The sequence below is a fragment of the Bombus flavifrons genome, chromosome 3 (genome assembly GCF_040668555.2).
Source record: "Bombus flavifrons isolate JBK064 chromosome 3, iyBomFlav1_principal, whole genome shotgun sequence".
In the NCBI taxonomy this organism is placed as follows: Eukaryota; Metazoa; Arthropoda; class Insecta; order Hymenoptera; family Apidae; genus Bombus; species Bombus flavifrons.
The window spans coordinates 10,503,476-10,525,294 of record NC_138444.1 but is presented as its reverse complement, the minus strand read 5'-3'; the positions used below and the strand labels follow the sequence as shown (position 1 = coordinate 10,525,294).

The 21,819-nt window shown below is 42.3% G+C and overlaps 1 protein-coding gene and 1 long non-coding RNA gene across 6 annotated transcripts in view; one reads left to right on the top strand and one right to left on the bottom strand.

Annotated features, from left to right (window-relative positions):
• The window catches only part of E75 (ecdysone-induced protein 75), a 219,768-nt gene extending 209,852 nt beyond the window's left edge, over nucleotides 1-9,916 (top strand). For 4 of the 5 annotated variants that reach the window (XM_069110620.1, XM_069110621.1, XM_069110622.1 and 1 more), the window contains exons 4-5: nucleotides 3,410-3,651; nucleotides 4,007-9,916. In XM_069110620.1, the coding sequence (XP_068966721.1) occupies nucleotides 3,410-3,651; nucleotides 4,007-5,974 (2,210 nt within the window). In that variant the 3' untranslated portion in view covers nucleotides 5,975-9,916. Of the gene's footprint in view, nucleotides 1-2,170; nucleotides 2,711-3,409; nucleotides 3,652-4,006 lie in introns of those variants that run through there. The other variant, XM_069110624.1, reaches the window with a different exon arrangement.
• Nucleotides 9,917-10,586: 670 nt separating this feature from the next.
• Nucleotides 10,587-21,465, bottom strand: LOC138178614 (uncharacterized). The gene is made up of 3 exons (XR_011172758.1): nucleotides 21,312-21,465; nucleotides 20,971-21,226; nucleotides 10,587-10,640 (listed from the first exon to the last, which is right to left on the bottom strand). It is a non-coding gene; the product is annotated as an uncharacterized LOC138178614 (long non-coding RNA).
• Nucleotides 21,466-21,819: the final 354 nt, after the last annotated feature.

The window sequence follows — 21,819 nt, the reverse complement described above, 5'->3', positions numbered from 1 at the left end:
AAACGAGACGTATCACCGTACCAGAAGCACCAGATATCTTTTCTCGATAAACGAACTCGTGATCGCGTAACACGCACGTTTGTCCCAAAAAAGTAGTTTCTAAAATCTAGAGTGGCGGGTCGTTGACCGTTTGCGTAACGCCGCTCCCCGCGACACAGCGCGAGTGTCGCAATGGGCGAAAGTGGCCAGTTCGCCGTTTGAGAAAGCAGTTGCAATTATATACTCCCCTCGAGGCCCCTCTCGCTCACGAGCTTGCTTTCTTTTCGAAACATCAGGACCCGATTCAGCCCGATGACCTCTTTTTCCCGCCGCGAAACTGCTCGCGAGTAGATTCGACCGACAACGGCCAGACCTACCCGCGGTCAACGACCCGGGAGCATCGGCAGCCCGCCACGGACACATCCACCGCCGCCTGATCTATAAACGTCCGTATCTCCTTCGGGAATCGGTCTCGACCAAAAATAACAAACAAGATTCTCAAACATTCTCTTCGTACTCCATATACGTAGAATCATATTCGCGCTTCTGATAAGTTACTCTCAATCGTCATCTAATCGTTAAGGATCTCTCGTTAAGAATCGTCTGAATGATAACGATCGAGCTGATTAAACGTCGAGTACATAGTTTATTCAGACAAAGGAGTCAAAGTTTGAAAAGCGAGTCTCCCGCTGATAGCAGCATGGATCGTGCCGCGGGGTCAATAGTCGGGCATTGCTCGGCTTGCATGCGACTCCGCGTCTATAGAAAGAGTACCGCTACTCGCCGCTACGTACCCGGTGACCCTTCCACCTCCTTCCACGTTGCCCCCACTACTTCACCAGTCGCGTACACTATCACGATCATCTCCCGCTTCCCCCTACTGCGGTTTACTCGATCTCCTTGTCGAAGTTTCCCCTACCACGCGTCTCGCAACGACAACGCGCCGTCGCGTGGCGCTACGCTCCATGCGGAGACCTCGCGAACTTCGTCCCCTTCGCGATCGCCTTACCCCTACCACGGCTGCGCGCCATTCCCTCCTCCCCACTTCCCCTATCGCGGTCGAGCCACCTGGCGGTTCGAGCGCATGCTCGTCCGAGACAGTCCCGCCAAACAGATCTGACTCGACTCGGCCGCCTGGCAATTTGCGTCTGGAGGCTCGGCGAGGAACCTGCTCCTGTGCTTGCGTTCGATTTTGTCGTCGCTCGACAGTGATACAATTCCTGGAATTTTGCGTTGATCGACGCGGTCAGGAGTTAATCATATTCCTTTACGACGTACATGATACACTCTAGATAGCGAACAACGTCAATGACAGAGGGGAAAAAAATACAGTTAGACGTTCGCGAATGATCTCCGGGTAGAATACCGTCATGATATTAGAGCCCCGGTGTCTGCAGCTGTCTAGCGGTGGAATTTGTACGTGACTTAAGGGGCCACGCGTTATGAATCGTGATCGCGATATGACCTCGTAGTCACCGGAACAGGCAAGCACGTTAACTACCTCTTTCGATCGAATGAATTTAAGACACGCAGACGTAAACAGATCGATCGGTAAACAGATAAAGAGAAATCGAATTCCAAGAGATATTGTCATAGGAAGTTAATTTTGTCGAATCGAAAGGACGTGACATCCGATGATAGCGGGAGAGACATCGATCGTCCGTGAACAGATAAGTCCAACGACGGCAGCTGGTGACAGGGCAAATAGCCAGCGAGCCAAGGGGTTGCCCAAGGTCGTCGAGGGTAGCTTACCCCCAGCAAAGGAACTTCGCATCTGCGCACATGAGAGAGAGTATCTCACTGCTTTCTCCCTCTCTCTCTCTATCTCTCTCTATCTCTCCCTCTCACTCTGTCTCTAATAGAATCCACTCTTTGTCGCGCATTCACACTCCAACACAAAGAGAGAAGGAAGAAAGAAGCATACACCTAGAGCGGTGTGTGTAGACGTGTATATAGGCGCACACATACGTGTATATACATAGTCACGTACACCCTCTCTTTTAGTGTGCTTGCTGGCCGCTACGCTCACCGTGTACATTCGCTCGCTATATAGTATATATAGGTCGGCGGTACGCCTCGTGCGGCTGTCGCTGAAACCAAGTTCAAGGCCAAAGGCTCGGCAAAGGCCACAATCGTGGCCGGTGGTGGGAGTCGTTGATGGCTGAATAAGTGGAGGGGCTGTTGAACGCAACCCGCGGAACATCACTCAGTCGGCTGTGATGCTGTCTCGCGTTTGCACGCGTCCTACTGTCGCGCTCCTTTCTTGAACTCTTTGCCCGCCCGTGTGCGAACCAGACAGCCGTGTGTCTGGCGGCGCGCCGTCCACGCCGCGCCACATAACACGATCCTCGTCGGAGTGACTCGCGGCAGCCACGATAGTTAGCCGATAGTCAGCCATCAAACGGATTACAATCCATTCCAAATAAATATACGAAGAATATAAAAGCGTCAGAAAGGGTAGAAAAGAAGAGGAAAACATTCGTAATTGTAAAAAAAAAAAAGTTGCGTGTATGCTGTGCCGAACGAATTTAACGCGAACGTCGACCCATAGTGATCGTGCCGATGGGAGATTAATTTTGGTGCGCGGTGCAGTTCGCTCCGAAGCTACACGCCGCAGACACGATTAAGGGATCGAGCATTCCACTCGATCGTTTTTCCTCGACCGTCATGGGAGACGAGTTACCTATATTGAAAGGAATCCTCAACGGAGTTGTCAACTATCATAATGCACGTAGGTGTTCCAGAAGAGACTTTTTTTTTTTTAACAAAAGAGTGTTATCGAAATATCGTTGTTTCCCTTTCACGACCCTCCACCCGTCGACCCGCTCTCGTGACTTTCTAACGGAGGAAGGATTCGTAGCGCAAGGCCAAGGCAACCGCCACTTTCGTTTCTCGCGCGCGAGAAAGTCGTGCGCTTTCCCCTCTCGATTCTTTTTTTTTTTTTTTCTATACCTAGTGCAGATCGTGTGTAGGCATCAAGACATTTATCCACCTGTCTGAAATATAACATGCGAAACATGTGCTAGCCCTAACTATATATCTAGTGCGGTGATACGTAATACAAAAATTAAAAAAAAAAAAATAGTAAAAATATACAGAAGCACGAAAAATAAATCAAAGGTTATTTTATGAACCAATGGTGCTTCCCTTGACGTTGAACGAGTATTAATAAGAAAACGCGAGGGTGTTTCATGAAATGAGACGCGTACCAGTTTTCCTCGTAATTGCGCGCGTGTCAGAAGCGCTCGAAGGCCGCGGGACGTAGCCCGACACGCCGTGTCCGTTGCATGATTCATTCATTGATCGCATTAACTATTCATCGACGTGTCCTTCCTTCTGCTTACCACTGACCAAACCGAACCGTCTCGTTCGTCTCGTTGATTCTCGTCGGTGTCTAATCGTTGGCCATTCGTGTTGTTTCTGGTTATAGCGGTGCGATTCGGCCGTGTGCCCAAGCGCGAGAAGGCCAGGATTCTGGCTGCTATGCAGCAAAGCTCCCACAGCCGTTCTCAAGAGAAGGCAGTAGCGGCCGAGCTAGAGGACGAGCAACGTCTCCTGGCCACCGTTGTGCAAGCTCACCTCGACACATGCGACTTTACCAGGGACAAGGTAGCGCCGATCCTGGTCAGAGCTCGAGAGACGCCTAACTATACCGCGTGTCCACCGACCTTGGTGAGTATATATACGTTGTTCCCTCGTAAACCCGTTTACTGACATTTATTTCACTCTTCCTCTCTTACTTTTTTGTATTTTTTTTATTATCGTGTTTTTCTTTCTTTTTTTGTACGTTCGCTTTCGAGACTTTGCATTTCGGACGAATCATTTTTATTACCGCTTACGTCAATAGCAAACGGACCTTGGATCGTCCGAGACACAGTCCATGCTACACGGAAATCGAACCAGTCGTCCTCGACTGAACGAGGAAGTTAAGCTTTTTCCAATCGTGCTCGAGACACTTACGACTTTTCTATACGTATAATAATTTACAAGATTCTAATCTAGAATCGGTATTTGTTCACGGTTGCAGGCATGCCCCCTAAACCCCAATCCTCAACCGTTGACTGGGCAGCAAGAATTGTTGCAAGACTTCTCGAAGAGGTTCTCACCGGCGATACGTGGTGTGGTGGAGTTCGCGAAACGCATTCCTGGCTTTAGCCTACTGGCACAGGACGATCAGGTCACGCTGTTGAAGGCCGGCGTGTTCGAAGTGTTGTTAGTACGGCTGGCCTGCATGTTCGACGCTCAAACGAACAGCATGATCTGTCTAAATGGACAGGTGCTCAAACGGGAATCGATCCATAATAGCAGTAACGCTCGATTTCTCATGGACTCGATGTTCGATTTCGCCGAGAGGGTGAACTCCTTGCGGCTATCGGACGCGGAGCTGGGACTGTTCTGTTCGGTAGTTGTGATCGCCGCGGATAGACCAGGATTACGCAACACAGAGCTGGTCGAGCGCATGCACAATAAACTACGGAACGCTCTTCAAACTGTCCTGGCACAGAACCATCCTCAGCATCCGGATATCTTGAGAGAACTGCTGAAAAAGATCCCAGACTTGAGAACTCTGAACACTCTCCACTCGGAGAAATTGTTGGCCTTTAAAATGACCGAGCAACAACAGCAAATGCAAGCTCAACAACAGCACCAGCAACAGCAACAGCAAACGCAGCACGTGATCAACGCTCAGCAACCGCAGCAACAACATTGGCCCATGGAGGAGGAACCACCTGCATCTTGGGGTTCAGCCTCGGATGTAACTCTAGACGAGGCCGTGAAGAGTCCCCTAGGCAGCGTGTCGAGCACCGAAAGCGCGGAAGTCGCTTCTCTAACGGAGTACCATCACGTGGCTCCTCCAAGTGGTCACCACGCATCCAGCGCTCCTCTTTTAGCTGCTACCCTAGCTGGCGGTCTCTGTCCTCATCGTCGACGAGCGAACTCAGGAAGTACGAGTTCCGGCGACGATGAATTACATCGTGCCTCTCTCTCGAAGACGCCTCAGCCACCTCAGTGTCCACGATTCCGTAAGCTAGACTCTCCAAGCGACAGCGGTATCGAGTCAGGCACTGAAAAGCCAGACAAACCAGCGAGCAGCAGTGCCAGCAGTGCACCGACCTCCGTCTGCTCCAGTCCCCGTTCCGAGGACAAAGAAGTTGAAGACATGCCCGTGTTGAAACGAGTACTTCAAGCACCTCCATTGTACGATACTAATTCTCTGATGGACGAGGCGTACAAGCCTCACAAAAAGTTCCGCGCGCTACGCCAGAAAGACAGTGCAGAAGCTGAGCCAGCAGTGATCGTGCAGCACACGCAGTCGCAGCTTCATCTTCACCTAACCTCGCCACCGGCTCGAAGTCCGTCGAATCAAGTACAAGCTCAATGTCCGCAAACGGCCAGTCTATTGAGCAGCACGCACTCGACGTTAGCCAGAAGCCTGATGGAGGGTCCACGAATGACGGCCGAGCAACTGAAACGCACGGACATCATTCACAACTATATCATGCGCGGAGAGGCGAGTCCCAGGTCGCCAACTGCATCGCCCTCGCCGGCGGAGCAGTGCGCCTCCACGACCACGATCACCGCCCGTTCACCCCAAGGATCTCAAGGGCTGCTACAGTGCGCTACCAGCAGCTACTCGACAACCAGATGGCCCGCTACGTCCGTCATTACAACGACGACGGGCGCCCGGCAGCAGCAGCAACAACAACAACAGCAACAGCAACAGTCTTCCTCGGACTACCTCATGGTCGGGAACTCGCCGGCCTCGTCGCCAAGGTACTTATCCGCGGCGGCGACGAGTAGTACGAGCACGAGTCCACGGCCTGCCTCGAGTACGGCAGCGACGCTCGTCCTGTCCGGCTGCCCGAGCAACATGATGGAGCTACAGGTGGACATCGCGGACAGCCAACAACCGTTGAATTTGTCGAAGAAATCACCGTCCCCGTCGCCCAGGCCGTTGGTAGGCCCGTGCAAGGCGTTGTCTCTCGAAGCGTAGTGGTCTCATGGGGTCGTATGAACGTGTCTTGTTGTTTGTGACGGATGACGGGTCGTTGTTTGCACCCCTCCTCCACGCTCTACCAGCCAAGTCCCGCGACAACGCAGTTACGGCGCTTACGGAGCAGCGCAGCCCACCTATTAAACGAAGCGACGTCACGGATGGACGGTGTGTTTCGTCGCGACGAATTCTTTTTTTTTTTTGGTACAACAATGGTGGTGTATAGTTGGTGTCGCGCGCGCCATGCGCCGCTCCCCTCCCGAGACACGAACCATGGAAAAGTGCCAGGACGCTCAGCAGCGCGTGATAAACCAAATAATTTATTAATTTAAACTATTAAACTATCGAATTAAAAGAAAAGAAAAATGAATTGCGCGAGACACACGGAAAGGGAGAATACGGTGGCCAGGTGGCAAAACGCGAAACGTTCTGAACCAGTTTCGCGGACACTTGATATACAATGTAATAGGCGTGTCTACGCGATCAGGAAGACGGAGAACGAATTTGGGAGTGCAAAGTGCATGGGAGGACGCTGTCTGTTTTCTTTGTTTCCGCGCTCTCCGGCAGTACGTGTCGCGATCTATGGACCGTGGACGATGGTGGGTGGATCGAGTCACGAAGCACACTCGAGAAAGTGATATCTCGAGGTGTGTTGCCACCGGGAACGGGGGAAACATGGAGAGTTGCGTGCTTCTTTGAGATTCATCTCTATACCTAAAAACGGAAGCTTACCTACCCATCTACCTACACCTTACCACCTTATCGACAAAACTGTGAGAACAACAGCAAACAAGAAGGAGAGCTATCTGGTCTAGACGATCTTGAGAGATAGCGTGTCGATGCCCCTTTATAATAAAGGAAACAAGAAGAAGAAAAGGGGAGCAGTAAAGGTGAGGAAAAGAAGTGGAAGAAGGAGAGGAGGATTGAATGTTACAGAAAAAATTGAGTAATCTATCTTACATGTGATAATCATGGAAATCGCGCATCCTGTACAGTACTCCACCTCATTCATCGATCATCTACTCTACTATAATTATTGAATATTATTACAAGTAATTAATATTATTGTAACATGTGTAAGGTATAATAATCGTAAAAAAGAAACGTTATCATCTTGTGTATGTGCGCGTAGGGAAAGAAAAAAAAGACGAGCGTACGAATGTGCGAGAAAGAGAGAAACATAGAGCGCAAGGGAGAGAGAGAAAGAGTATGCGTGCATGAAATCGACCAGGAACAAACACACAAAAAAAAAAACAAGCGATAATAAGAGCAACAGAAACGAACGAATGGAACGTGAGCGTGCTTGTGCAAGTGAGTCGGGGCAAAAATCGCAACAAAAGTATAATAAAAAACGTAAAAACACGAAGACGCGGATAAAAGATATATGTATAGAAGGAGGAAGGTTGAAGCGAAGAAAAATCGAGGAAAGAAAGAAGGAGAAGGTAAAAACAAACGGCTTTTTAGATCGGGTGACTGTGTCTTCAGTCGGGAAAGCGCGCATTTTAAAACGGTTTTAAATAGTAGAAAATGAAAAAAAAAGACGATGTTTCATTCAGAACATGTATATGAGACTGACCCGGCCCGTCGCGGCCTCCAGAGTTTGCAATCAACCGTACGTAGTACCTTTGTAAGCCGTAAAACGTATCGTGCCTCTCGTCTCCATCGGATAAACGAGTTTTAAATCAACCATCTCTCTTTAACTTCCGATGTCAACCTCAGAATTCGGGTCGCGTCCAGTTGTTTCTCCTTATCGCGAAACAACTTGCGAGAAAGCATCTAAACAGTCGTGTTGTTCACCCCGCGAGAAAAAAAAACGGGAAGAAAGAGATATGGGACAAAAAAAAAGACATGCGACGGAGCGTGCTCGCACGTGTTGTCGCGTGTCGTTGCAAGACAGTGATGGATTAAAGAAAATACATAGAGACAGATAAATATATAGAGGAATAAATACAGCCATAGAAAAGACACGTTTACAGAGAGACGGAGAGGAGAGGCGAAGAACGCGTATGACGATAGGAGAGCGTGTGAGATGCGTGTGTGTGCGTGAGCAAGAAGTAGAGAGTCAGAGAATACGAAGAGTAACAAAGACAGATAGAAAACGACGAAAGGAAAGAAAGAAACGAGAAGAAATGCGGAGGAAAGCGAAGTCGCGTGGTGTAGTAATTCGGCGTTAAAGAAACCATACAAAGTAACAACGGCGCAGTGTAAATAGTAGATTCGTAAGGCTAAGTCCTAGAAAGGCGCGAGTGGACGAGTTTTTTGCTTTTTTTTTTTCGAGAAAAACGAAATTGCTCGGTGAGAAAGGAAAGAAAGCGAGAGCGAGAAAGAAATATGTAGGGGAAAATATAGAGCGAACAAGCGTGTAAAAGAGATGAAAAAACATACAGTGCGAAGTTATATACGCGGCGGGTCGCCCCCGACGTGTTGTTGAGACGCCCGCCCCACCCCCCTTATGTCCCCCGTAGTACAGTTGACACCGAAAAGTATCATATCGGTGCAGGAGAGAGATAAGGCATAGAACACAATGAAAAAAAACCATAATGGAATGTAAAACAGTGAATCGTGGCGAAAAAAACGCAGCAACAACAACAACAACAACAACAACCTAGAGAAAATACACGAAGAAACACACGCTTTGATGTAACAAAACCACATAAAACATATATACACACGCGTATAGACACGGAGCAAAAAAAAAACGCATAGGTCAGCTCGAAACACGAAGAACAACGCGAGAAAGAGAAACGATAACATCATACACGCGAGTAAAACAAGAGTAAGAGAGAGGAAGGAAGTGATAGGATGAAAAATGGTAGGGCAAAAAGTGACGCGAAAAAAAAAGAATTGCTCGATGGGCACGCATAAAAACCGTTGTCTCGCTACTTTTTTTGAGCGCAGCACCGTTCGAATCCCCTCAATCCACACACGCAGACAAATTCACACACGTTTACACACAACCTTGAAGAAGCTTCGTAGTGAAACCACTCTGTGTATTTATTGTACTCGAGGACAAAGTCATTCCCTCCCCTTTTTACGCTGTGTATCACAAAGCGCAACACACATAACACACACGAACATACACGTACACCACGCTCCCTCGACTCGTTTTTTGACCCTTGAATCCTTCTTGCTGTCACCTATCGATAACCTCTACGAAACGAACATCCCCTTGTTTCCTTCCTGCAGCATATTAGCCAGTCCCCGCTTAGAGAGCAATCCAGCCATGTGAACAGTTGTCCATCCGTATCGTCGTAGCCATGTCAAGCGTACATTTACGTGTACACTGGCTGCGATTTTTCCATATCTCAAGCTATTATCCACAGATCGATGCTATCGTCTCTTCAGCAAATCCCCCAGTTCGTCCAAGTATAATTGTCCTTTCCATGTCCAAGTTTCCCAACGAGTTCTCTCACAATCCTTGTCCTCAATACCCTGGATATGTCCCCGCAAGCGAACTAGCGTTGATATTCGTAATACTTGTTATGCATAAACTACACATAATGATTATTATAATAAACGATACATAAAGTATGATATATTTCTCTATCCATTAAGAAAAGGAGGATGCAAGCAGCTGTTGTTTCTTGGTGGAAACTTGATATGAGAGAGAGAGAGAGAGAGAGAGAGAAAGAAAGAGAGAGAGAGAGAGAGCGAGAGAGAAACAGTGCAAGGCAGAGCGCAAAACAACAAAGATATAGGGATGAAGAGAAAACGTAAAAAAAAATCATAATAATAATAATAAACGATAATATTGAATGGTGGAATGAATAAAAAATAAGAAAAAAACATTGTACGGAAAAAATGAACATACCGAAAGTGTACTGTATTACAATTGCAAGAATACAAACGCAGCCCCGCATATTGCCCAGTGAGCACGTCGTTTTGTACGCTTGGGAGTTGTGAGGTCGTCTGAATAAACATTGTCTGGTGAATTATACAGAATATCTTGTCTATTATTTATGCGTTTAGTCCTTACCCTGATAAATCCACCTTTTCGTTCATGGTTACTTTCCGGAGGAATCGCTTCCTCCTTTTTCAAATTTTTGCTTCTACGAAAATAATGGTCTCTTCTGGTTTGAAACTATAGAAGTTTGCAGTTACATAATAAGCGATCGTTAATATATAAAGTATCCGAAGAAACATTGGAAGAATTGGAAATTTGTTAATTCAAAGGAAAGACACTTTTATTTCGGGACCGTTTTATGGTACACAATATTCGATGGAAGTTATTGGACAGCTTAATATATTAAAAAGAACAATGATATTTAAGAGAACGTTGCGCAAATTTTTAGGAAAATTTACGACCGCTAAATTCTCGTAGTGTAAACGCATTAACTAAATTACTTCCACTTTAATTTCTCTGTCGTAAAATATCGATTTTGTATTTTTCTTTTATGCCTGGCAATTTCTTTCTAACGTCATCATCTCCAAATCGTATTTGTCAAGTTAAAATCATGGTACATAGCATTAAAATTATTTATTTATTCTCAAACCGGGAGAAACAAAGAGGATTATTGAGAACGATTTGCTCAGAAATGATAATAGAATCGATTTCATAAGATGCAGAAAGTACATCAGTTAAAGGGAGAATTTTCTTCTTCTCGATTTTCGTCGTCCAGGAAAACAAAGTATCGTCTATTAATTGTTCCATTATTTTCTTCTTTTTCTGGAACAGGATTTAAAATTGAAGTCATGCTCTTAAAATGATTTAAGCGTCGTTTTAAAAATGTCCTCGTATCACGTAGCTCGTTTCTCGCCCCGAAGTTACAAGACACATTTGTGAATTCTAAATTCGGAAATATTTTACGCAAGCGACGTTACTCCTTAAGTGCCCGTTTTCTTGCAACTTAGTTTTTAGTGTCGTGCAATATCACCCCTGAATATTTCAATACATTTCAGAAACAGGCTCTGCCTACTAGAGAAAAAAGGAACGCTCAATACATGTAAGTGAAATATTCTAACCATATTTACAATATTTAAGAATTATTATCCACCGATGTTCCATCTTTTGAATTCTATTAACAAAAATACGAATTTACATAAATAACAAATATTCGCAGTCTATCTCTATATTAAATATTTTTAGTAGTATCAGCTTATTTTATTCATTTCACCTTATTAGCCCAGCAATTGAACTCGATGACATGGATTACAATATCCTCAATATTTTCGTCCCACGTTTCTATGAAATATTGTAATTACATCTACGCTATTTAATAAGCAAAACAATTACCATTTACTTTTAGCTGCTCCACTTTTTAATCCTTCGTATCTCTATGATTCGTTCGGTCATAAAATTACGAATTTGCATAAATAGCCGCAGTGTGCTGCAGCGAAAAATAAAAGGTAAGAAGAAGAAACCGAATAAAATGGAAAAAGGAAGAAGAAACCAATAAACCTGTTTAACAGTTGAAAGCCGGTAGTAAACACGGGGTGAATCAGGAGGATTAATCGTTGCGCGAGCTGTGTTGCATAATTGGCCGGGTTTTCGAAGCATGGTAAAGGGATGGGGTTGGTGTAGGATCCTTCGGGGAATCGAACGGGGCAATGATACGAACTAGCAGCGAATTCCCATAGCAGGTCACGGCGCGTGGCACTTCGTGGGCGTCGGTTGCCACGCAACCTATCTCACCTCTTCGTGTCCTATCGCTAACTTTCCCCTTTGCTTCCTGCACTTTCCACCTACCCTCTTCTTCCCCCTTTGGCCGTTCTCCTAACCCCGCCTACCTAACGTTGCATTATACGAGCACGGAGTGCATCTACTGGTATTAAAGCACGCGCACCCCCGCTTTCAAACTGCTCTGATTGCCACGGGACGAGAAAGCCGTGGGTGGAACGAACGTCAGAACTCGTAACGACGGAATTATCCGGGTGCGTCGCCTCGTTTTCACCTTTGTTACGCTTGATCTCTTCTCTTAGCTTTTTATTTGTTTCACTTCATCACCCGGTGCATTCCTTTCCTTGATTCGTGCTGTTGTTTGTGTAATTATATTTTGCATAATAGCTGCAAGGATGGTATTAGTACTTACAGCGAGCGGAAGAAAATTTATGAAATCAGATGCGTACAAAGACACCATAATATAATTACAAGATGGGTTTGTATTTTGTTGAGGTTGAGGTTGACCGATTGAGGAACGAGTGGATGAATTTGTAATAGAAAAGTATATTGAAATGATTAAAGGTATAAGTATAATGTGTAAGTATATGCTGATTCGGATCCTTACTCTCTTAGTGTTACTAGACAATGGAATGATAAGGAGCACGTTCGTATATTTATAGCAAAAGAACATTACCAAAAAAGTTAACCTTATAGCTTGGGCTAGAGGCTACAGAGAACATAAATAGAAATCTGTTTATTAGTTCCTTTGTTCCTAGACCTCGTAACCCAAAACATAATGTATGATATATTCAAGGGTACAATAATATGCACCGCTCCTTATTTAGAATATTTCTGCGTAATAGCAGTCTCCAGGTCACGGATATACGTAAATAAAGATGTAGAATTTTTCTTGAAGTAGTTATTTCAACATATTTAATAACAGCAACGAATAAATATGACGTATGTACAAGGGCTATTACATATAATACATGGAATACGACTGTTACCAGTAATATAAAAAGCTTTTGAAGAATGCGGAAAATTCATAGTGTATCAATTTTAAGCTTCCTTTTATCTTCTATTGTAACCACACGAAGGTTTGTAAAGACATCGTAATTCTATGATACGAATTTATATTTAACAAGAGTAATCGATAAATATACTATATGCCACAGAATACGCGATTTTATGCAACTTTCAACACAAACTTTCAGCATAAAAGTTGCCAAAATTCATCGATTTTCAATTTTTTAATTTTTCCTATTCGCTGTATATCAGCTTCGTTTTCCATTGAAGTATATCTTTTTATCAGATTCTCTCATTTCATTTTTATGACACCGCTATGAAAGTGCTACTAAGTGATACGAAATTTAACATACTTAGACCTAATTGATCAGTGTTTGAATGTCGTAGTAAATACATACATCGTATCAACATGTTTCGTAGTCCTCGCAGATGAGGTAATATCGTGTGTAGCAGTGGCTAATTTAGATTTTGGAGTATCATACGAGACGGTGGAATAGGTGGGTTGAAATTGGATGGGAATAGAAATGAGTAGAATGGTAAACTAAGTTGCGAATGACATTTATTTAATTGCAGGTTTAGATAGAACGTTGCTGCTTGTTGCGCAGTACGACTTTAATTTCGGTTGTTAGGTATATTACTTTCAAACTAGGATTTGTTTTTGTCCGACGAATAGTAACTCAGAAGTCGTGTGAAATGAAAGTGGGTTTTAACAAATCTACAAAGTTCAATTCACCGCTCTTCGTTGCACGCAACAAATTCTCCGTAGGACTAATTTTTGATAATATTTGTACACGAACCTTGCACTATCAGCGCTAATTTTCCTATACAACGTAAGCTTCTTGCAACATTTACGAAGCTGCGAAAATTCTAATCAAAAAAGAGACCCTATAACGTACAAAGTATTAGGTTGTCCGAAAAGTTTCTTTCGTTTTATGAGGAAATAATAGACGCACAAGGTTTTTTCTTTTGTATTATTTTGTCGAATTACGTACGATCCATTTTGTTCTGTTGAGATAAACATCGCGATATTTCACAGACTTGATTTCACCTCCGTATGAAGCTGCACTGTTGTAAGAAAACACGTTTGCGAAAGAAAGACACTTTTCGGACAACCTAATATAATTGTAGACGTATCCTTTCAACGGGATACTTGTAAATTATCCTGAAATGTTTTATTTTGCAATTTCTTTTCTTTCTTTGTCCGTCGTTAACTAGTTTCCTTTTACGAGTGTAATTAATACATCGGATTCAGATTCTGAACAGAGATAGGATACTATTTCAGGACACTTAAAAAGAAAACAGAAAATTCAGCCTTACATACGATCGAAGATTTTCTCATTTCTGTTGCTCATTTTTCGAGTTCTTCGAAAACACGTAATTCGTATCATCGCATCGTTTGAATCGATCGAACGCGGACGAACGAAATTGTCCATTCGAACGTGTCTCGATCTACAGCGTCGAAAGGGGAGATCGAGAGCCGCGAGAAACGGCATAAAGCTGCACATGAAGCTCGTTCATACTCGGAATTCAATTATCGGCCGGACCGATGTCGGGCATTGTCTTCTCAAAGGAGTCGTTCCAGCGGACGTAGCCGACTCGAGGCCACCCTTGACTGCCACTCTTGGCCGCGTGTGCTGTCCCTGGGCAAACGCACTACATTCCCAGACTGGGATTTAGCCTCCAGGACGTCCTCATGGACGCACACACCACGATTCGTCCGGTATCCAGCCCTCCTCCTCCCTATTTTAACCGCTGACTGAGCGTTTTAAGCTCGATTCATGCGTCTCTTAATCGTGGACAAACCACTTTATTCGTTTGCTATTGTGAAACGAGAAAAAGTGTTCTTTATGCAGATTCAATTTTTCTGTCTTTTTAAGTGCAGTGTACTGTTTAGCTTCTTTATATCTGAAGTGTAGTTAACGATATTTAGTGAGCCAAGAAACCTTTGTCACTTTCATTTCTTTAGTTGTGCTCTTAAAAATTTCAATTTGCATAAACATCCACGGATTAATAATTATTACACCTACCGTCAAAGTTCTTTCAGAACACAAATCAAGGTTTATTATGCAGTCTATATTCTTCTCACATCCTTCAATCCCATAAGTTTATTTATATTAATAATTATGTTGAAATACATATGTATTCGGACTGGGTCGCTTGATATTAACATCTTGGTCTACATCAACGCTATTGCTCTCGTTAAAAAATCTTCCAAATGAAAGTAGAGTGAACAGCCTCGTGGATACATTTGATTAACGACGTTATTAACGTCGATCAGTCCCGTGAAGATCGAATTCGTCTGTTCAGATGGCCTCGTATATTTTATCGAAGCAGCTCGACGTTTCTTATTAGGAAGCATTGACCCAGCGGTTTTCACCATTTTTCATCTCGCGCATAAACTAATTACTAAAATTTCGCGACACGTCAAAGAATATGTTGTAATTTGATTCAAAACGGGGTGTTCACAGCGGATGGCTATTCTTACTTTTATCTGAAAATCTACGAGAAAAGAGGCCAATGTCGCAGACTAAATAAGTTTGAAAAAATGTTGCGTCATACCGGTCGAAAATCGCGGGGTTAACCCATCACAAACTCGTTCCTATAGCGTCCAGACTGTTCAAACAGTAGGGTCGACGTGTGAATCTGGCTTAATAAAAGCGGCCGGCTCTGCTCGGCTTAAGGAGCGCGTTCAAGGTCCGAGCGAGGTCGCAGACACATTCGAGAACGGTCAGAGCATCCCCCCTTGCGCGAGAGAAACCCTCCCCCCTTATCAATGCGCGAGACAACGAGGCGGCGGATGTGGATCTCAATGAGACTTTGCATCGTCCGCTCTTTCCGCTTCGAGAGCAAACCGCGCCTCCTACGGGATGCAAGTGCGAGACACTTTGTCCTCCCCCTTGCTTTTTCTATCTTCCCTCCCGCCTTCCCTCTCCAACCCCCTTTTTGTCGCTGTCTCGCTATCTTTCCCTCCTTTCTTGCTTTTCTTTTTGCTCGTTTCTTTCGCCTCGCTAACTCGCGGTGGAACGACAAGCGACGAGAAACGTTGATGCACGTGATTTTTCACTGCAATATTCACTTTTTACTTTCAATCCTTTGCTTTTTTATGCCTTTTGCTTCCGTTGTTTATTTTTGTTTTCGCCCTGTTCGTTCGTTCGTTTTTGTTTGCCTTTTAACGTGATCGCGAAAAAACAGATTTCTCTTTCTCTTTGGATAACTTGTCTGGGTGTTTTGTAATAATTTTTATTCCCCCTCCACCTTCGCCTTTTTTGCGGTCCTTTTCTTTTTTTGCCTTTCGTTCGTTGATTTCTGTAGGCGGATGATTTTAATCGTAGAGGTTTCTCGTGTAATCCGAAAAGGGTGAATGAATGGATTTTTCTTTCTTTATCGACGTGTCCGGATGTTTTACGATAATTTTTATCCTTCTCCTAGTTTCGTCTTTCTTTCAGTTCTTTTCTATTTCGCGCTTCGTTCGTTGTCCTTTGTAGTCGGGTGATTTTTATCGTTTTTAGTGCAAGTCTTTCGGCTGGCTTGTCTGGGTATTTCGTGACAATTTCTTCTCCATTTCTATCTTGGTTTTTCCATTCGATGGTAATTGTGGATATTTTTTATCTCGTATCACCCGTGTTTCATTCGTATAATTTCGTTAATATGATTTTACTTTTATCCCGAGGGGGTGAACAGGTATTTTTATACAGAAAGGTCAAGTTGTTATTTGTTAAGTAGCTTGTATAAGTGTCTTGTGATAATTAAAAATTTAATTGCGAAGAGCTCGATAAAGATAAGAAAGGAAAAACCAAGTAACCTTTTCCTGCTCTTTTTTAAAAATTCATTATGCTGTCAGCAAATTCCATTTCGTGAGGCCTACATTTTTATTCTGATTTCTAATTAAATATGTGTATTTGCCACTCTCAAATATTTCATAAACATTGCTGTAACTTTAGTCTCTAGCGCTTGGCGTTTAAAAAAACCTCGCGGATTTATCACATGTTTTTAAAAGCCTTGTATTTTGAACTTGACAGGTTATTCTCGGTTTTAGCTGCCCGATGGTGAAGTATCTCTGTTAGCTACTAGATGACATAAAAGTCAGAAAATCGACAGAAATCGACGATATCGTGCTTTTCTCTCGTTCAAATGTTTCAGCGGGCGTTTTTTGAAAATCGAATAATCAAAAAGTCGAATAGACGTCAATCGATGATAACGTAATGCTACTTTGTTAATCCGTGATAATTCTCGGATTACGAGGAATCGTTTCTCCATAAATTCAAAATTATCTTCTATATCTTTTGCTATATTTTTCAATAGAGAAATACTACCACTCTGTAATAAATTCCGACATCAAATTTTGCTGTTGTTGTATTTTATTATTTATTGAAGGAAAAAAAGAAATCTCCCATTTCTATTCAACCTTTGGAAATTTCTTTTTTAAATTCTTCTTCAAAGATGTATCTTTAAACGTTTATTTCCAATCGATCTCTTACGAATTCTTTTGAAATTTATTTTCTACTTTCAGAACAAAAATTGATAAAAGTTACAACGAGCTACGGAAAAAATGTCCTTAGAAGTTTGGACACGAAACCAAAACGAGTTTATTAGATGGGGTGTAGAAAGGAGACGAGAGAAAAGGGTTTCACAAAAAGGACTCTCGAGCAGACATCAACGTAGGCAGTTGCCGAGCAAAGAAATCGCTACCAAGGACACTCATTTACATGACTATAGCTGAGATCGCAGAATTACGTATTAGAATATAATCAAAAAGTCCCTTTTCCATTTGAAAATTTTTACCTATTCTTATTCGCTGATCTAATTATTGCCTTATTTCTAATTTACATCTTTATGTAATATAATCTCACCAAAGTATTTTCCTCTTATTACCTTTCGTATCAAATATCCACTCGTAAATAAATTACCAATTAGTCTAACGAACTACGTAAATAAATTAATTACCTTACCTTATATTAATTATACCGTAAATACATTTCCAGTTAGTCTAAGTGACCTTTTCACAGAGGTTTAAATTGGCTTAATAAAAAAAAAATACGAATTTCCATAGTTAAATGTACATATATAAATAAAATAGTATAGTGTAACAATATTCGTTCTGTTTTCCTAATGAAATTGGCTTAGTAAAAACAAAAAAAAAGAAAATACAAATGTCCATAGTTAAATGTACATATATAAATAAAATATAGTATAGTGTAACAATGTTCGTCCTATTTTCCGAATGAAAGAAACTTTTGCTTAAGGTCCATTTTTTTTTTTTTTTTTTTTTACTTACATCCACTAAAATATGAATTGTCATAAACATTCACAGTTTAGAAATAAGGAATGCTATATGTATAACACTTAATCTTCTTTCGAACTAAACCTACTTTTAGTCCCAGTCAAACATAGTGCAGTGTAATAATACGTGTGTACACAGTTCAGTGTAAATTCAACAGTGTAACTGTTCGAATCGTGACAAGTCATAACGAAACGAGTGCTAAGTGTACGACTTACGAAAGTTGAGAACGATAATTATCGCAACTTAAATAGCTGTAAAGAAAATCACTGAGAAGGGATTTAACAGTGCTATACTGAAATAACAGTAATATATCGGTGCAACGTTTAGTTGGATAAATTGGATCAAAAGAGAATTTCTTATCGTCATTCACGAACCCAACTCGTGTGTGCAATAGTACGCGAAGGCTGATAGAAAATCGAGATTATACGCGGCATTGATACTATTTGTGAAAGCAAATAGGCGTAGTACGGTTTACGAGCTCGAAGCGAGGGATTTTATAGAAAAATTTATATTAAATTACCTTTCTATCGCCGTACGTTCGTGATACTTGTTCAAGCTCCTGTGTAAAACCGTATGATAGTTTAATATTTTAACTCACAAACAGTTAATAGAATTTCTCGAGGCAAATTACGCTACTGTGTTATTTTTAAAATAAATTTGTAAAAGTTTCGAATGTTTTCACGTGAAATTTACGTTAAATCATATTTCTGTTGTTGCACGTTTTTGGAACTTTTGTCGAGCTTTTGCGTACCAATCGCAGTTTAATAATTTAAATTACAGTTAGGTATTTAATAAGATTTATCATTTTCAATAGGATAAATCATGCTATTATCCCGTTCGTAAAACAAATTTCATAATTTTGAAATGTTTTCATATCAACTACCCTCCAACAAAAATTTGAAATATATGAACGTAACTTATTCGAAGTTTTCATCTCCTCTAGCGCTCGAACGATCCTTTTTCTCAACTGGAAACGATTTTCTTGGTTGTTGATTTAATACGACTCGACCAACAGGAATCAGGGGATTCGTCCGTGGAGGAACGTTATCGAAGCGTCACATCGATTTTCCTTGTAATTTTCCCTTAAAAGAAGTCCTTGCACAACATACGTTGAAGTGAATACGTTTTTTAATATAGTAACATCGCCAATCGTAGCTGATCATACTGTCCTTTGTCCTTCGTCGTTATATTTTAATAAACATCCGAATCATATTATAAGCAATTAGCTTAAAAAAATAATATAAGCAATTTGCGACAGACAAAATCACAGTGGTCTTCTTAACTGCCACTAATAATTACTAGCTCCATTTCACAAAAGTTTGGAAATAATCTTATTCGCAAATAAATCTGGCAAGTGAACATTTCGAGCATCGAACCAACATGACCGGATGAAATTATTCCATTTTGAGGAGCAACGAATCTCGTTTTTCTTATGTGAGTAGTCAAGTGACCATTTTACGTGAACAATTGGTGGATTATATTTACACGCTTTATAGAGTAAATATCTTTCCCCCTCTCAAAACTATATATTTCAAAATTTATTTCCAATGTGTGATGATTAGGATACAACATATGGGAAATAGGTTTAGGAAAATTTGCAGTCTGATTTGGTACGTTGAAAACAGAAACAGCGATGAATTTCCTCGAAACGAAGCTTATAAAACTTTCAACGTTTCACATACTTCGCGCGTTAGGCGCATCGTTCTTGTACATTTTAATTTCCCGTAAACATCGTTCACAGCTTAGCAATACTTAACGGATCGTAAAACCTGTAATTAAAAACGTGCGAAGGAAAATCTCAACTCCCTTCGGGCAATACAATTTCAATCAGCGAAATCAAATTTACAAACTCTTGACTCTCGGACCATTCTGTTTCTTACGTTTCCTTACCGTGCTTCCTCTTAACAGCTTACTTACCTACGCGCCACAACTGCTCTTTTTCGGCGACGTACAGTTTCGACGAGATTATCCAGGATTTACCATTGCTCTCAGCTCTCGTTCTCTCTCTTTTCTTTCTTTTTTTTTTTTCTTTACATTCGCGAGCCCATGGATGGATGGTCATGATCGAAGGGTGTCGGAGAGATCGACGCTCCCCTTTATTAGGCCCGTGACGTTCTTCCGGGTGAACGTTCCCTCGTCCTTCGAGGCCTCCCACCGTGGCTCGTGCACGAGCCTCCACGTGGCAAGGTCACGACCCGCGCGAGAAAGCAACCTTGCCCGGATCTTTCTACCCCTCGTCGAAGGGAGGATTTACGAGCGTACGCCTACCCGGCGAGGCACGCGCGCACCCTGACACTCCGATACGACCGATACGACCGTTCACGCGTTGTTGGTCCTGTGCCTGCCCCCGTCACGGCGAATAAAGGCACGATTGAGTTGCTTATCGATAACTTCGCTTCCTTTGCATCTTCTTTCATTTCTCTCTTTCTGTTTTATCTTCTAATACGTTAGTCCGTTGAAATTACGAAATTCCGTAGAAACGTACAGTGCGAGAGCGCAGTCTAATTTTATTGTCTCTAACGAAGGGAAATGTTTATGCAAAATTGGATTTATGTAACAAAAGTTTTATATTAATCTATGAATTACTAGTGCTCTTCCGTTTGAATTAGTTTCTTCGGATAGAAAAAGAGATCCCTGTTGCAAGTGGAAAAAGGAGAAAATGTAAGAATTGGCGGAGAATAAATAGCTACCTTAGGGAAACGTGTTTTCAATGATTTCGATGCGATATGATCGTATTATAATGAAGCAAATTCGTTGGTATTACGCAAGAGAATTAATCGACGCTGATACCTGGTAGTTCGTGGCTTGTTGAATTTTACTATTAATATTAATAATTCAAACACTCACTTTCTGTCTTCTCTCGTTGTGTCTAAGGTATAGGTCTGTTAGGCGAGAGTCTTACTGAAGAGTCCACACTAGCAGATCTTGGACGAAACACTCACTTTCTATTAATAATTCAATTGCGTGCAAAAAGTTGCAGATCGTTGTAATTTATATGTGCGATTAAAGAGCAATTCGTGACACCATTTTGGATATTTATTGGACGCAACACAGCGACCAGAATATACTCTGCCACCCTACAACACTTACATCCCTTGATTCCACCCTCCCTATTCGGTTTCAATAGTATCGTTCCTGGCCATCCGCTTCCCCATATTTTTTCATCGTAGCCACTTCTTGGAAAGGGGATGAAATCTCAAAGAGGAACTTCCGTGTCTATTTTCGCTTGATATCATCCCGTTCTCGTTGGATTTTATGGCCATAAGAATAAATTCTCCACGCACCTCGTCCTTTCAGTTCCTAAGATTATAACTCGCCAGCGGATGTTTATGTATTTATGGAAATTCTATATGTGCAAAGAATAAAAAGGATGGTGAAATAAAAGCGGTTGATATAACATTTGCTCTAACAAATTTCTATTTATTCTTTACCTTCTTAGTTGTGTTCGCGCGAAGTAAATAAAAATATGAATCCGATGGCTGAGAAAATCTGTATATCATTGCGAGCAATTGGGAATCTCTTAACAAAAATTCGATTCTTAATTCCACCGATCCTCGATCTAATATTGCGTAACATAAAAATATCGGTAGCTGAAAAAGTTGAGAAAATCTCTACAACATGCGAAAGAAGGTCGACCGTATCGAAGATCCACAAGGGAAGAACAAAAGTCAGCAAACACCGGCCCCTTTGTCATTTATTTCCTCTACGTTCGATACGTGACGCGATAAGACGATTGTACGCGTCTTCCGCGTTCTCTCGCCGATTAATGACACCTGCCTACCGTCATTTTCCCGGAAAAGTAGAAGGGAGACGCTATACTTTTTTTCCCCTCCCTATTTCTCTCTCTCTCTCTCTTTCTTTCTCTGATCCGAGATAATAAATTCAGGCTGTCCAAGTTACCGGTGACACGGGTCGTTTATCATCTGCTACTACGTAGGA